Raw genomic sequence first — 16,653 nt, 5'->3', positions numbered from 1 at the left:
TGAACATTATCATCCTTACCCAACAGGCCATTATTGGGTCGAGATATACCCGGCCAGGCAGCGAGCCGAGATGTACCTGACCTCTACAACATGTTGGCCCCTTTTCCTTTGCTTGATGGGTTTGCTCGACGTCTTCTTCCCTCTCCCTAAGGCCGGGATGTGGTCGGCCTTTCCACATATATATGGGTTTGGATATTGCCGACCTATTACCTATACACCAGCCCCCCAGTCTCGTAGCAAATGAAGTGAAACAAGAGGATGAAGTGTGTAAAATTGAGTGGGAAGGAAAGAAGGAGTGTGGTTGGCTGAGATGTTCCTACCATTCATACCTAGTGAGATGTGTCAAGATGCATTGGAAAAAGGTATTGACCCGAGTTGCCATTCGAGGCTAATTTGTCATAATAATGGGATATCGTAGGTGGGAGTTTTAAAGGAAGTGTGCCGAAAATCATTAGATGGAATTGGATCCCACAGTGTAAAGGGTGCATGTCCTTGCAAAGGTGGTCTACTATAAATAGGGGTGGGGTCTTGGTGTTGGAGTAAAGGATCCATCTAAGAAGTTAGCCAGCCTCTAGCCGAGTGTATCCCGTACTACAATACTCAAGGTATGTCATTCTCCTCTGCTTATTATCCTTCCAGTATAGTGATTCATAGGAAGAGTGTACTGTATCCAAATCTCCTGGTAGGGATAGTTCTCAGAGGGATGGTAACGACCCTATTGGTGTTGAGAAGTTTTCGGCACTACGCTATCTGAGGTACGAGTGGGTAGATCCCTAAGTGAAACTCCCTTTGTCTAGGTTATGCAAGTCTGCTACTATAACTACCTTTCGTATAAAACATAATATTATAGCTAACACAATAGACAAGCGTATTATTAGTATAGAGCGAGCCAAGAGTGGGGACAGTGTTTGTCACGGGAGGGAGGGTCATTCACATTATTTTTTCTACATGTACTCGGCCTTAATTTCGAATTTGCAAGTGTGTCTCCCTTTTTATGATTCTACCATGGGAGTCTTGAGGGTGCTGAATGTGGAGCCTAGCCATCTATATCCCAACAGTTGGGCGTCCCTTCAAGCGTTCTTACTGATTTGTCGAGTGTTTCACTTAAAATTCTTCCCGCAAGTGTTTTTGCGATACTATTGTACACGATTGGGAGAGTTGGTTAGTTGGCTATCCCTAGTGAGCCAAAGCCATCAATGCCTATTGACGTCCTATACTCAATCTTTTAAAAATTTTAAAATTGAATTTTTTAAGGTAGTCATCCGGTCCGTTGAGGCTGAATATTTTTACTTTGACAATGGTGCACCCAAATTTCCTTCTATTGGACTAAAAATCTCACCTCATACCAAATTTGGCCGAGAAAGTCCCTCACCTAGGAAGATTTGTTTCTGCTATCCTATTTGGACCAAGTGCCATAGAAACTCTCCTCCAAGAAAATTATTAAAGTGTTTAGGTCCTCTTATCCGCGCGATGATATTTTTGGTATGTGCGTTCGACTAACTGTATGTATCTAGTAGGCCCTTAGTCTTATCTAACACTTGATTTTTGGTTGCAGATATCATGGCTGCTATTGGCCCCTTGATGAGTGTGTATTTTTGCCCTCATTCAGTATTTAATTTTGGGTATTTAATTGAACTTATGTGCTTAAAGAGTGATTTAATTGATAATTCTAACAATTAGGCTATTTAAGCTTGTGTGATAAAAATGTGTTAAAAAGTGATTTTTAGCTGCATAAATTATTTTTGAATATTTTAATGTTTGTTGATGCAGCTGAAGTTAAGATTAAGTTCATTCAAGCTGGGGACTTCAGAGTTTTGGAACCCTTAGGGGTGTCTAATTTCGTTTCCTTTCTCTCTCTGCATTCTTCTATTTTTATTTTGCATTCATGGAGTTCTAAATTTCTTGGGTTGATTCCATTGTAATTTCATTATGGATTCTGAGATTAGAATGAAATAATTTCTTTGTTCTTTTTATTATTGTTGAGGTTTAATTTCATCTATGTCTTTTATCTTTGAATCACGTAAAAAGTAACGATTTTAAATCTATATGCATGTTGATTATATGAGTTCAAGGGTTTTTAAATCTAATTGAGACTTTACTTTGATTTTATTTAGAAACTTTCATGTGGTTAAATGAGTTTTTACTAATAATTGAGACTTTACTTTGGTTAAAGGTATTTACTCTAACTAAAATTAATTGAGACTTTACTTTGATTAATTAAGTTTTTTATTTGGTGAGGAGATAAAAGAATAGACATGATTAGGCATAGTAAAATTTGATTGAGACTGTACTACAACGACAGTGTTATGATCAAATTTTACTATGCCTTTCTGACTAAGATTACGCGCGTCAGTTCTTTACTTATTGAATGAGATTGTGCACTACTCATATGTACATTGTCAAGGATCGATTCCTTCCTTATTTACTGAGATTACGCACTGCTCATTTGTACATTGTCAAGGATAAGTTCTTTCCTTATTTACTGAGATTACGCGCTGCTCGTTTGTACATCATCATCCTTACCTAACTGGCCACTATTAGGTCGGGATATACCTAGCCAGGCAGCGAGCCGAGATGTACTCAGCCTTTGCACCATGCTGACCCCTTTTCATTTGCTTGTTGGGTTTGCGTGTGCGTCTCCTGCCCTCTCCCTAAGGCCGGGATGTGGTCGGGCTTTCCACATACATATGAGTCGGGATATGGCCGGCCTATTACCCATACTGTTTTTATTTTTAAAGAAACTCTAACATTTATCTATAAATTATAGATAGAGATGGCAAATAAACCTGCCTCCGTGGGTATTGTCCGAACTCGTCCCCGTTTTGACAGGGAATCCTCGCATTGACTGGGTATGGGTATGGGTATGAGAAATCCCCGATTTTTTCAATTGGGTATGGGGATGGGTATGGGGATGTACATATCCCCGCCATAATACCCGTCCCCGCCATATCTCCCTCCCCGTTTAAATTATTAATTAAAATATTCATAATTAATTAAGTAACCATATATATATATATATATATATATATATATATATACACTTTATATTTTTATTTCTTCTAATTATTTGGTTTGTCATAAAAGTCATTCGCATCTCCAATATAAAAAAAATTATTTACTCATTATTATTAATTTTTGTTTAATTTGAAGAACTCTTTTGTTTCGTTAACATAATTTTCATTATTTTTCAATCATTGAGTATATATGTTGATATTTGAAAATTTTTCTTAGATCTCTAAAGTATTTTTCATCTTATCATACCCTTAATTATACATTTGATTTTCTTTGTGCGTTTTTTTTCAATAGTTTCTCAAATTATTTATGAGACACACATTTGTTAATTTTTTAATATTTTTATTTATTGTTTATTTTCATCATGTAGAATAATATTTCGATATATTCTATCTAATTATTTTTTATTTTCTAACTCATTATTAATTATACTGTAATTTTTTAACTTTAATTGTATAAATAAATTTTATTTGCTACAATATAAAAATTTAATGTAATTGCTATGAATATTTTTTTGTTACTATCCAACATATATTGAAGTTCAAAAGATACAAAATCTATGTCAAAATTTTATTATTATATTTATTATTTGTTCTTTGTGTTATTTTTATCAAGTGATGTATTATAACTTTTATTAGTGTATAAAAAAGAGATTCATTAGAATTTAAAAAATTGAAGTAAACAAACATTTAAAATATATTTTAATTTGAATATTTGTTTTCCTTCTATATTTTTTTTAAATACATTTTAATTTTATCAACTAAGTTTCATTAATGTTTGTAGTTTGCAAATTTAATAAATGTTTTGATTCTCATGAAATTTTATCTGGTATTCTAATCTAAAATATAAACAATTATAATTTATTTCAAATTATTTGATATGGAAGGAACAATCATCTTCCTAATATTGAATATTTGATAATATTATGTTTTCTTTATCGTATTTGTTTCTTTTATAAAAATTAATATTGAAGTAGTTAGAACACGGGTACGGGTACAAGATTATACCTGTTACCCAGTGGGAATGGAGATGGGACAAAAGTTTGGTATCCGTTGGGTTAGGGTATGGGGATGATGATGAATTTTTTCTGCGGGGATGGATATGGGATAACGAAACCCGTCCCTGTCCCGCTCCGTTGCAATCCCTAATTATAGATGTAGAAATATTTAAAACATATACATTTAAATAAACTTAATTTTGTTAAAAATATGATTTATAATAAAAATACTGTAAAATTTATATAAAATTTTAATTTGGTATAGGGATGAAATTGATTTAGTTTTAAGAAAAGTGGACCAAATTGAGACAAAATAACAAATACAATGACTACATTAAGACTTTTCACATCCAATAGTGACATGTGACAGTGCAACTGTCACATCACATTATCTCTACCACGTGGAACAATGTCAGATAGACACATCAATTTTTTAATTTTTAAAAAATAATTATAAAAAAACTAATAAATTAAAACTAAATTTTAAAAAAATTAAAAAAAAAAACCACTGACACATAGTTAACATCATTACTACTAACCGAAATAACCTAATTGTAACGAATTTTTCAAAATAAAAAACCAATTAAGTCAAATAAAAAGAAGGAAACCTACTTGAGATTTCATTACAAAAATGGAGACCTATAGAATGATTTAACCTAGAAAAAATATACCTCGTTGTAACCCAGTATTCTCTTCCTCAATAACAAATTGGAATCCTTCTATTCAAGATTCTTCATTATTGTATGTTCTTCGTGTTATTAAGACACCTAGAATTACATTCATATATCACAACTCAATTTTGATTACAAAAAATGATACAAAAGATGGAAGTTGATTGAACTGACTTTGGATTGAATTCCATGTACCATCATAATCTCCACATGTTGTATACCGCTACTAGATATTGATTTGCCAATTAGTTTCATACAGTGACAACGGCAGCATTTAGTCAAAAATGCTAAATTTTCTTCCTTTTCTTCCAAAAACTGAGTCCTTAGGCTTGGTATATAAATTAGGTGCAATGATCGCCAAGGTATATCAATCAAGCACGCAAGCAACTTTCATCTGTAAAATCAAGTTCCAATCTTCGGTATAAATGCTATTTGCAGAGATACTATTTAAAAGTAAAGATAAAAGAAGAGGACAAAGGCACGATGAACATCCATCTTCTGAAAAGTATCAATAATAATTATAAGTATTCGCTAAACTTGATGCCCCAGTCCAGATTTAGAATCAAGAATCAAAATTTAGTTCTGGTTTTGCATCTATTAATACCATGCAACTCTTTTTCTTTTTGGTAAGAACGTTTGCGTAAAGAATAAACTTCTACGCTGAAAATGAGATTAGCATACTAAATGATCAGTTATGACATCAATTCCTAAGGCTAGTCTATACAAATGTGGTATTAAAACAAATAAATTGTCCTTCAAGACTTGTTTATTAAGAATTATAAGATATAGCTAGACATAAAACTTGAATAGGCCGTAACATCAACCCAGTCAGGGAAAAGATCCTTCAATCTCTTCATTGGATCAACCAACTTTTGGTCTAAAACTGCAACGTCCACTCTTAATGCTTCAGAGCTGTTAGCCTGGCATCATCAAACAAAATAGTAAGTTACACTGTTATAGTAAAGAGAAGTTAAAAGAGCATCAAATTTTACCTCTAACCAGAAGGTCCAATTCCCATCACTAGGACCACTAAGACGACATATATATGATTGTGGACCACCACCAAAGGTTTCAGTTCCTGTACCAAGTGCAAGCTATATTAGGCAATGAAAAGATATCACCTAACTCTTAGAATTTTGGGTTTGGACCTAACTTAACTCAAAAGCTAGTTTTGGAATGAGTGTTGCCCTCCACTCATACATTACTGTTATGGTCACATTAATCAAAGATTTTCAACACCTTTCCTCACATCAAGATATTTCAAGTGTAAAGCTTGTAACTGGACATCTATGATGTGGATGGTGTAATTTTTGACATGATTCGGGTGATTAGGTAACAATAATTTTGAGCCTAAAGTAAACAGTTTTCATACCTGGAAGCAGATTATCTGCAAATGACCAACTTGATAAAGGACCAGTTATGTTGAGAACCGCAACCCAGACCTCTTGCAAGGAGCTAAAAGGAAAATAAATCCAGTTATACATGAAAACAAAGAGTAAAGTTAAGTACTTTCATATTTAATTTTTCTTAAACTGTTTTCAGTTAACACAAGGTGGTGTAGAAAACAAATTTCAGCTAAAACAAGTTACGCAATTTATTTTTGTAGGGAAAAAGATCACATAATATCTGCAAAAAGAAAGACTATATGGACTCAAATAACAGAGTATATCACAGCGTTTTTCCCTATTAGTACATTCTCCAAGGAGACAAACATGTGTAAGAACGAACCAAGTTGAAAAAATAAAATAAAAATAGACCAGTAATCCAACTAACATCATAATTTGAATCTCTGAAATAATTCTCACGCACTGGCTATTATTGTATGCTACCAACATGAGAAAGGTTTTGAAGCAACTAAATCAAGATTTCCACACTACGCCACCACAAAGAAAAACATGAAATCATATGGAACATAACTTCTATTTTTTACTAGGTAGATTAACCACGCTAGTAGCAAGCAACATGATCTACTTACCCTAAAGAAAGCTCCAAGTGAACTCTTCTTGGTCCTTTCTCAGAATTTAGTGATGGATTTTGAATAGACAATTCTGGAAAGTATTCATACTGTTTCAAAATATCATCTTTTTGTGCAGGGAACTTCAGACTGTTTGAAAAGAGAAAAGAAACTGGAAAAATAGCCTGCAAAGAGAATGAGATCAAATAGCAGTGGCAAATCATAACATATACTAATGTGTTCTTATAAGTAATCTAACCGCTAACATTAACTCAATATTTTGCAACTGAAGAATGTGACGCAACCTTGAAGTCCATTAATTAAATAGATTAAGAATAAAAATAAATGTGCACGAAAATATTGTTTCACTCTTTCCCCTTTGAATTAAGTGAGATGAAAAAGTGCTGGTGAGAAAGGATGAAAATAATAAAATCGGCATCCAACATACCATCCAATCATTGCGTTTAGACTTTGATGCAGATTCAAATGAAAACTCTGAAGTAACATTCAATTCTTTTGCCACTTCAGGTGAGTGTTTGAAAAGGAAAAGTAAAGAATTGGAATCAGTTACAGAAAAATCATAAGTGGATTCCAGAATCTGACTTGGGCCTGCCAAATCACAGGAAAAATGCTAGAAGTTAGATAAAAAATAGAGAATAAAAGGATATTTGGAGTGCTACAATGATAATAGAAAAGAAAAGAATTAGAGGAACTTAAATAACACGTTATGTTCACAAGATTTATTCATTACTACAGAAAGCAACCATTTCTGGTAATCAATACCTGCAGTGTGGAAAGTATGCTGAAAAACAATCCTCTTAGGTGCAGACGTGGTGTAAGGAAAAAACTGAGATGATAAAGCTAAACCAAACACACTAAGCTGAAGCAGAAATTGCAAGATGGATGACCTGGCTAACCAATGTCCACATATGGGCATTAGAGGGCCTGTGCACCAACCAGTCACAATTCCAATTAATGCAGCCACAATAATATCAGGAACATAGTGCCCTGCAACAAAGATTTGGTCAGGCTGCATACATTTTGAGCATTGTGAAATCGCTGGCTTTAATACTATTAATGATGAGTTCCAATAAAGGAAACCTCCGGCAAGATAGCCCATATATACACTTCATTTGATTTTAAACAAACATTTCTTATAAATGTACTTATTCAAATGCAGCAGCATAAAGCTTAGTGATTCCATCTCAATGGTCTATTTATCATACTAGACATTAAAAAGGGCAATCTATAATACATTAATTTAATTAATGAGGGGTGTGTGTGTATAAACTAACCATATGGTAGAGGAAGAGAACCCATCATTCCCATCTTCTCTATCAGAAACTGAACAAGAAAGCCACCAAAATAAACAGAATATGCAAGGCATGGAACTAGAGGTAATATGTAAAACATTGTTGACCTGGAAAGCAAAAGAACATAAAGGGATTACAGAAATGAATAACACTTGCCAAAAGAAATAATATTAGATGATAGCATGCATATAACAACATTGAATATGCAAAACAAATCTATACGTGAAGGGAGTAAAATGACATTGGGGGCCGTAAGACCAAAGATCAAGCAAGACACAAATTTATCTGTACAAAAGTAGTACATGCGGTGGTTACAATTAAATAAGTATTCACAATCAACCTGAGTGACCGTTGTCCAAAGAATTTGACTGCCAGGCAGAAGGATATCCACGCAGGAAGCATGGATGCGCACACAAAAAATGTCACAAAACCTCCACTCAGCCCAGCTACAAGATAAGCCTGTTTTTAATAAATTGTTTTAGCCATGCCAAATATTCAAGAGAATACATTAAATCACGAGGAAAAAGAATCATATTGTCTGGCTGTATTTTAAATCAGCACACCATAGTTAATATGGCATAGAATCCAAATCCTCCCCAGAAGCTTGCTTCATCAGATAGCGCCTGCCGATTTGTGTCAAACAAAAAAGTTAGGCAGTTCGGACTTCCACCAACAAGACAAATTGAAATCACTCTTGAAGAATATGCTCAAATTCAGAACACCACACAAAGTCATATTTATAAAGATCATGCATGAAGACAGCACAAGCCAAAGTGGATAACCTAATTCTATAGACAATATTGTTGGATGTCGGAAGTCTTTCTATCAGGCAATATATTTCATTTGATAACTGACAGAATCAAGAACAAAGTAGATGTCTGGCAATTTTTCTTTTATCATGAAAGGAAAAAGTAAATTTAAAAAACACAATGGTGTTTTTGTTAACGTAACAAGTTTGACAAAATAAAGTCAGATCTTGATTTTTATTAATGTCCATTTCATAAAAAATAAACTATGAAGACACGGATCAGAATAGACTTGTTAAACCCATTTCAATATGCCACAATACCTCTTCAGATGTCTTGACAATTGAAACGTCTTGAGAAAGTGGAAAGCGTCTCCAGATAATTCTTGGAATTAAAAGCCCAGTAAGTGCACAGGGTACAAACATCAGGAAAGCCAAGTATGGATGAGCAAACCTGGGTTTTATCAATTTTGTTAACACATGATTACAGAAAATGCATTAAGATTTTAAATTATTACACCTAAGCTACTTTAATGGCCACAAAAACCCACTCCAAAATCTTCACATTTTACTTGGTGAATATTAAATTGAACCTCCATCATACTTTCTTCTCTCAATCTCATTTGGTTAATAAAAAACAATTCTGGCACTAACTGCAAGAAAACAAAAGTTACACTACAAAAAATCTGTCACAAACTACACGAATCCAAAAGCTAACTTTAAATGAACGTACCAATTCATTGTCTGAGAAGACAACACTAATCTCAGGATAGAAAACACAACAGGAACAACAACTGCCGATATAATTCCTACTGTGTGGATAAAAATACCTGCATATCAAAGAAATTATAAAACATTATTCAAAGTGTCAACAAATAATATTTAAATTCTTCTACAATAACTAAGGGAAAAAAAAAAAGAAAAGAACTCACGGAACATTGAGGAAAAAATTTAAAGTGATTAACAAAGAGACCAATTAGAAATATCATATCAAAAGATTAAATGACAGTAACCAGGCAATAATCTACCTTTTGTAAAATTACACAAGGCTGCTGACCAAGAATGTGATCTACCATGTGTAAAGGGAAAAACAAGGAAGAGGAAGATAGGAATACTGTGAAGAATTTTAGCCACCCTTCTGGAATAAAATATCTGAAAATCCAACACTGATATATAAGACAACAAAATAGAAAGATGGCCTAATTGTGAAGATTATATTGCTTTGATTATCAAAAAGAGTATCGGATCATTAGGAAAAGCAGGATTCTGCCAACATCAGTGCATACCATAAACCATGAGAAATAATCAAAGAATACAGCCCGCTCATCATTGAATGTGATCGCAGTAACTTCGCTATAATTTGTCTGATAGGTGTTTTGTAGCTTAGAAGAATTAGTAAATGTCTTGATTATGCTAAACAAATTTTCTCCACGTGCTTGGATGCTTCCAGGCCTGAGAAAGAGTTATATTACACACTTTTGCAAGACAAAATTATAAAAGTTCAATCAAATATTTTGTACCAAATCAAGTATGTAAGATACATACAACAGTCTCTCTACTGTATCAGATGAGGTATGGTAAAAGTATCCACCAAGGAGAAATATAATGTCAAGCCCAGGAATATTCCCATAGTCTTGGGAAAATATCCGGTAATCAGTATCTCCAGGAATAACAGGAAAAACATCCTGTATGTTGAAATGGAAAATTCGTGTTTGAATTAGTAATGCAAAAAAATATGGCCAACCAGCACCATAGAGTATTAAAGATATAGGAAGGTTAGAAGAGAAACATAACCGCAGCTGCACTATTAGCCATAGGGTATATTGCTGCTTCTGCATAGACATTAGAAGGCCAAGAACTTGGTCCAGATTGGCAAACTAAATCTGTTATGTTTAGCAACATTATTCAGTAAAATTGTCATGTATGGCATCATAAGTTGATGGAGAGAGACACTAAAGATTAGCTCATTATACTACTAATAATAATAGAAATTTTGCATGACATTTACCAGGCCCTCCAGTCCCAGATGCCTCGACATTTATAAAAGCTCCTATCGTGTCACGCCACTTATGTGTCTTCATGAACCCATGTGAACCCTTAAGCATTAGAAGTAAACAACACAACATTAGTTTCATTATGGTAAAATCCACTCATGAATAAATCATTATCCTGTATAGACAAACTTCCTACCAACATAAAAAGTTCCTCAGCACCATTAAAAAGGAAAATAACTGGGCGGTGGGGAACCCAACCAGAGTCGACTATTAGTCTTGCAATTTCCAGCATAGATGCTGAAAAGGGGGGAAATAAGATAAACAATACGTTTTAGAATGCTCAAGGTAATGTACAGAATTCCCAAATATAATCTCTCTTAAATTCAATGATGACTTCAAATGTCCCCACAACTCACCAACACATGAACCACAGTCACCAGCACCAGGGGAACCAAGGGGACTATCAAAATGTCCATTCACTAAAACTGATGGATCAGTCTCTTTGGAAACCAAAGATGATATCCTGCAGTAAAATAAAAAAATGAAGTCAATATTCCTTAAACTCAGACAGCTATATTGATGGAAAACTAACCTTGTGCAGGATCATTTCCGACAATGTTCAGTGGACGATTGACAAAACAGAAAATACAGAAGGGATCAAAGATGAAGAAACTCCAATTTACCTTGATTGATGTGACAACCAAAAGAAATTGATGAGTAGAAAAAGACCTGTCACTTTGGATTGGAAACTCATATACAACAACCAAAACGTCCAATAACTTGGTGAGAATTTAATCAAGGTAGATTGAAGTTTATCCCTATCTGATCCATTCTGCAATTTTTGTTTTGTCAATTATTTCTTGGAAATTGTTGGAGATGATCCTATACCAGCTTAGTTCTTCATATGTTAACATGATAAAAAAAGTGATACACTGATTTATTATGGAAAGGGTGAAAGATACAAGATGAATATGAGACTCAATTAACAGAAGACTGTCTACAAAGCTCAGATACAAGTTAGTTGCAATTGTATAACAAAGCAGTTACACTAACCAACAGTCTAGATTAACAGAAGACTGTATACAAAGCTAAGTTACAAGTTAGCGGTAATTGTGTAACAAAGCGGTTACACTAAACAACAGTCTAGATACGCTGAATTGATGTAATTTTGATCACGATCACTTTCAAAAAGAAAACCCATAGGAATAAAAGGAAAAAGAAACAACAAAGACATGAAGGCTACAGGCTTTCTTAACAGATTCAATTTTTTATTGCAACAACAAAAATATCTTTCATCAAGTCTTTTGTGATTTGATGAGAAATAGTGGCTGGAGCAGCCACCGGAATCAAAGAGGTCGGAGCAGCTATCGGCATCAGATGCCGAAGCAGTAACTGAAATTGAAGAAACATCACCGTCAAGAATTCTGATGAAAGCCATGAAAAACAATCAATGTGCTCTGGACACAGTAATAGAAAACTGATACACTGATTTATTACTTTGAAAAGGGTAAAAAATACAAGATGAGATGAATGAGACTCTGTTATCAGAAGAATATATACATAGCTCTAATAGAAGTTAGTTGTAACTTTCTAACATAACAGTTACACAAACCAATAGTCTGACAGAATCGCTACACTAACCAACAGTCTAACAAAACTACAATGACAACAGAAATAACAATTGTCTAATTAAAACAAATACACTAAGAGAGGCAACACATGTCCAACAGTGTATTACATTCACATAACCTTCTGTTATATAATGTACATAAAATATATGTAGTCACTTAAGGAACAAAAATGATTCACTATAGTCTTGACTCTTGACACAACATGTTCAATAATTAATCATTATATCCATATTTCAGAGATCTTAAGATTGAACATAATTATCAACTAATACTGTTTCTGTAACCCCCTTCTTCAATGAACTTGTTAATTTATATTAAAAGAGTCATATTAGTTCCTACCTTATGTTCACTCCAACTCTACAGTTTAAGAAATGGAATATCACTTTTCCAGGTCACGTAGTGCCTGCCAGGAGAAGTATCATTTAGAAAACTATAAAATTAAAGAAAACACAAAGAGAGATTGCATTAAAATGCCACTGTTAATTGCAAGAACGGTACATCTAGATTACCACCACCACATGTACTTCATTCAAATTTTCCATTCCATATACGAAGCTCTATTTATTTTTCAATTTAACCTCTGAACGTGTTTATCTTTGAAACTATTAGGTGTATGATTTTTAACTTCCTTAATTGTATGATTGTCACAATGTTAATGTAAGTTACTAGCAGGTGACCCCATTGATAGATCTGACTCAGATTGTAAAAAGCAAGCTTGTCTAATACGTTTTTTTCAATGCTTTTCCCCTTATTGGAAGCCCTATTACTTAATAGAAATGACCAAGGCCTAACTCAGTGCCAAAGGCTAAGTCGAGGGGAGAAGATAGCTCATGCCTTATAAGAAGTATTCTTCCCATAATCCTAGCTAATGTAGGACATGGACATGTTAACTCAAACCCATAATTACGGATCCCACATAGCTGCATATAGTGGCTGGCCGACACTAAAAGCAGTATATGGCACATAGCCGGATAACTGCTATTTTGAAATTTGGAAGTGCAGTGCTATGGCAGTGCAAATAGAGAATCGCTGCTATTGACAACTCTGCTCACACCCCTACAACTGGATGTTTAGAACAGGAAATTTGCAAGACTAGATATCAGTAGGAAAATCCAACATTAAGACCAGAGTGGCCAATTACCATAATAAAAATTATAGAGTATAGATCAACCCAAAATCATAACTCAAGGGCAAGGATTACCCAAGCCTGATAAGAAATATTCTAGCCATATTCCCAGTCGGTGCCCAGACATCACTTAAGACTTCTAACTTTTAATTATAAGGTATTTTTTCTACTTAAAAACTACACTATGCCAAAAGGATTATGTAAGGCCACATGAATCCAACTTAAGAAAACAAACTCTAGTTTAACAGTTTCAATGTTAACCAACATTCAGGTAAGTTAAACAAAGGGACAATTAAACTTTATATCCCATGTAGTTAACCCTTTAAAATAACCCTTTCAACTCTGTCACTTAACCCTCAACTTTGATTCAGGATTAATGCCATTTATAACACAAGCAGTCCATGTGACCTAAACACACTTCAAGAAGTATGATGTTCCTAATTATGACTTCCTTCGCAAGAAGTTCACATCATTGCAGGGAACTGAAAATATGATGAAGGAGAGGACCAAATGTAAGAAGGGAAACAGATGACACTAATACTTCTTTGAATTTTCTGGAGGAATATGTATAATTTTCACATAAAAATTAAAAACTAGTGTTAGAAAAAACAGGGTAAGATTGCACTCATTGTGGTATAAGTAAAGACCAATATCAGCAATACCGTAATTGTTTAGAAAAAACAGGGTAAGATTGCACTCATTGTGGTCCAAGTAAAAACCAATATCAGCAATACCGTAATTGTTTAATAAGCCACAAGAGAGAAAATGATTCAATAAACTGCCAATTGTGAATGACCTACTCTGTAATTGGCAAACTAGAATTATTAGCCATCATGGTTGTGCTAAGTGGCCTTAAACATTGATCAATAATCACTAATAGATAGTGTGTCCTAGTCGTAGAAGGACAATTTTAAGCCAGTTGAAAATTTTTGCTCCTATGTCCTCCTAAATTTTATTGGTGATTGGAAACAGTCGAAATAGAATTGCTTTCGTGTTACTAAATCCAGCTTGCTGTGGTATGTGAAACATTTGCTTATGAGTTGCGGAACATCTTTCCTTATTCCTTTCCAATCATGCTGCAATTCTTGCACAGTTCTGGCCACTCCAGCATGTCCTTCTATTGTGGACATTTAATTGCATGCATTGATCTTGACAAGGCATCCACAGCTTTATTTTTCGTCTAGTTTATGCTCAATTCAGTAGTTAACTCCTAGCAGTTGTATAACTTTGTCGGTCAGTTTGGATAACAAAGTGGTGACCTATCAACTATAAGTGGAATTTAGATAGTGATTTGCAAGTGAGGATATTTTCTTAAGTGGGCAATGGAAAAACTAGAGGCGTGTTAAGGGACGTTTACCCTTAAAACAAGGAAATTCAAATATGAAATGTTAAAACTGCTTTAACTTTGAAGCATAAGCGATAACTATAGCACAAGAATACCATTCATATATCCTACCCAATACACATATCTGAATCCAATACAAATGTCCATATTGATTTGCCAGTGTACCTCATAATAATATTGGTATGATTTCTGTATCCAAGAGCTATGTTGTGGCCCAAAAACAACATATTGAAGGAACCACTTACAGTAGTCTCGTCAATCTCAATTCTGCGAGTAAAAAGTTGGAAACAAAATCAGAGTTCAAGAAATTGAAAGATGGAAAGAAAGAAAGAAACATACATTAAAAGCGTGTATTAAATAAAACAAATAAGTGGGCCAACAAGGGAAAAGAAAAAAAGAATTGTCACAAATAATAATAAAATAATTATAAAAAGTACTATTGCAACCTGACATTGGAGCTAGCTCGCTCCTTTAGTACTTCCAACTGACCCTTAATATATTCTGCTGCCTTTTTTAAACCAGGACGCCCTTCCTGTTAATAAATGCACCAAAAGTCAACATTCATAAAACCATTTTAGATTCCTAAGAAAAATGTTATCTTTTCTGTACAACAAAAAGTTACAACTAAGACGATAAGTTTCACAGGTGTCTACAGTGTGAAAAAAATTCCACTCTTAACCAATTAGAATTAAAAATGATGTTTGGAGTGAATTTTAAAATATTTTAATACATATCTTCTCAAAATAAAAATAGTTATACAAATTACATTATATACGAGTTACTGTACGAGTAGCAGCACTTCTTAATTCATAACAGCGACGAAAAAGCGATGGATTCCACTTACTGGAAAGCGATTGCTATCTTGTCACACAATAAAGATCCCTAATTGTAAACAATATCATTAAGACGAAAAAACGCTGATAAAGTTTCACATTTCCAAATTATAAAAAAAAAATTAAATTTGGCTCACTTGACGACCGTCGATCTCTTGGGACAAAATTCGAACATGTTGTATAGTTCTTCCTTCAGAGAATCGATCGAGCGGCGCGTCGTTCCCGAGAGGGTTCACGAACTTCAAGTGGACAACAGAGTAGGTCAGCGCCGACACGAGTCCGTACATGACCGCCAGAAGGAGCAATAATTTGATAGCGGAAACATCCTCGGAAGACCCGAACGCCATGCCAGACAGCGTTTCCTCAGAGGAACGAAAGAAATGGAAAGTGGACACTGTTTGCTTGTTTGCTTCTGTTCGTATGCTTTCAATTAAATTTAACTTAATGTATAACTATGATTTATATAAAATTATCCAAAGATGAAATGGTTTTGCTTTGCTTCAGTGTGCGCGTGACATAAATCACCCAAGGCTAAGACCAATAACAGTGAGAGGGAACTTCCCAACAAATTTTGTTTCGTATTTAACGATGGACTCACTGCGACATTGGTTGTGATTTGACTTCAAACATCCAAAATCACCACGTTAGTTTGGTTTTGGGCTTGGAAATGATTGCATTAATGGGTTATGGGCCTACCCAGGATTCATATGTTCGTCACGGTTGGGAAAATTATTACGTCACTAAAATACAATTTAAAATTAGGTGGAGACAAAAATGGGAATAGAGTATAAAATGGTTGGAAATTCTCACAAGAGAATTCTCGATAAAAATACTTTATCAGCCGTTTAATTTTTAATGATTTAGTAAAGTGGACTCCAACTAATATTTGGTAATTTAGTATTTATTAATTTAATAGTGTTCTTATTTGGCAAAAATATATTCTTTAAAAGTCTCACAACAAGCACGTTCGAGCGTTCTTCTTTAATTCGAGATGTTCTCTTCCAAATATCAAAACAGTATGAAATGTATCAG

General features: G+C 34.1%; 1 protein-coding gene across 2 annotated transcripts; it reads right to left on the bottom strand.

The window, feature by feature from the left end:
• Positions 1 to 5,300: 5,300 nt before the first annotated feature.
• Positions 5,301 to 16,160, bottom strand: LOC114179285 (endoplasmic reticulum metallopeptidase 1). Of its 2 annotated transcripts, XM_028065560.1 has the most exons (21): positions 15,759 to 16,160; positions 15,235 to 15,320; positions 14,954 to 15,055; positions 11,103 to 11,209; positions 10,883 to 10,983; positions 10,701 to 10,788; positions 10,487 to 10,575; positions 10,238 to 10,377; positions 9,979 to 10,144; positions 9,721 to 9,844; positions 9,426 to 9,522; positions 9,017 to 9,146; positions 8,511 to 8,570; positions 8,288 to 8,406; positions 7,930 to 8,054; positions 7,418 to 7,642; positions 7,083 to 7,243; positions 6,656 to 6,819; positions 6,053 to 6,135; positions 5,673 to 5,758; positions 5,301 to 5,600 (listed from the first exon to the last, which is right to left on the bottom strand). In XM_028065560.1, the coding sequence occupies exons 1-21, from the start codon at positions 15,966 to 15,968 to the stop codon at positions 5,457 to 5,459; spliced, it is 2,607 nt and encodes an 868-aa protein (XP_027921361.1). In that variant the 5' UTR covers positions 15,969 to 16,160; the 3' UTR covers positions 5,301 to 5,456. The 2 variants fall into 2 exon arrangements, with proteins under 2 accessions (XP_027921361.1, XP_027921362.1); XM_028065561.1 differs by lacking the exons at positions 15,235 to 15,320; positions 15,759 to 16,160 and adding an exon at positions 12,657 to 12,720 and having other exon boundaries at positions 14,954 to 15,021.
• Positions 16,161 to 16,653: the final 493 nt, after the last annotated feature.

Source organism: Vigna unguiculata, chromosome 3, assembly GCF_004118075.2.
Source record: "Vigna unguiculata cultivar IT97K-499-35 chromosome 3, ASM411807v1, whole genome shotgun sequence".
Classification (NCBI taxonomy): Eukaryota; Viridiplantae; Streptophyta; class Magnoliopsida; order Fabales; family Fabaceae; genus Vigna; species Vigna unguiculata.
The sequence above is the reverse complement of the archived record's forward strand: the minus strand, read 5'-3'. Positions and strand labels throughout refer to the sequence as shown.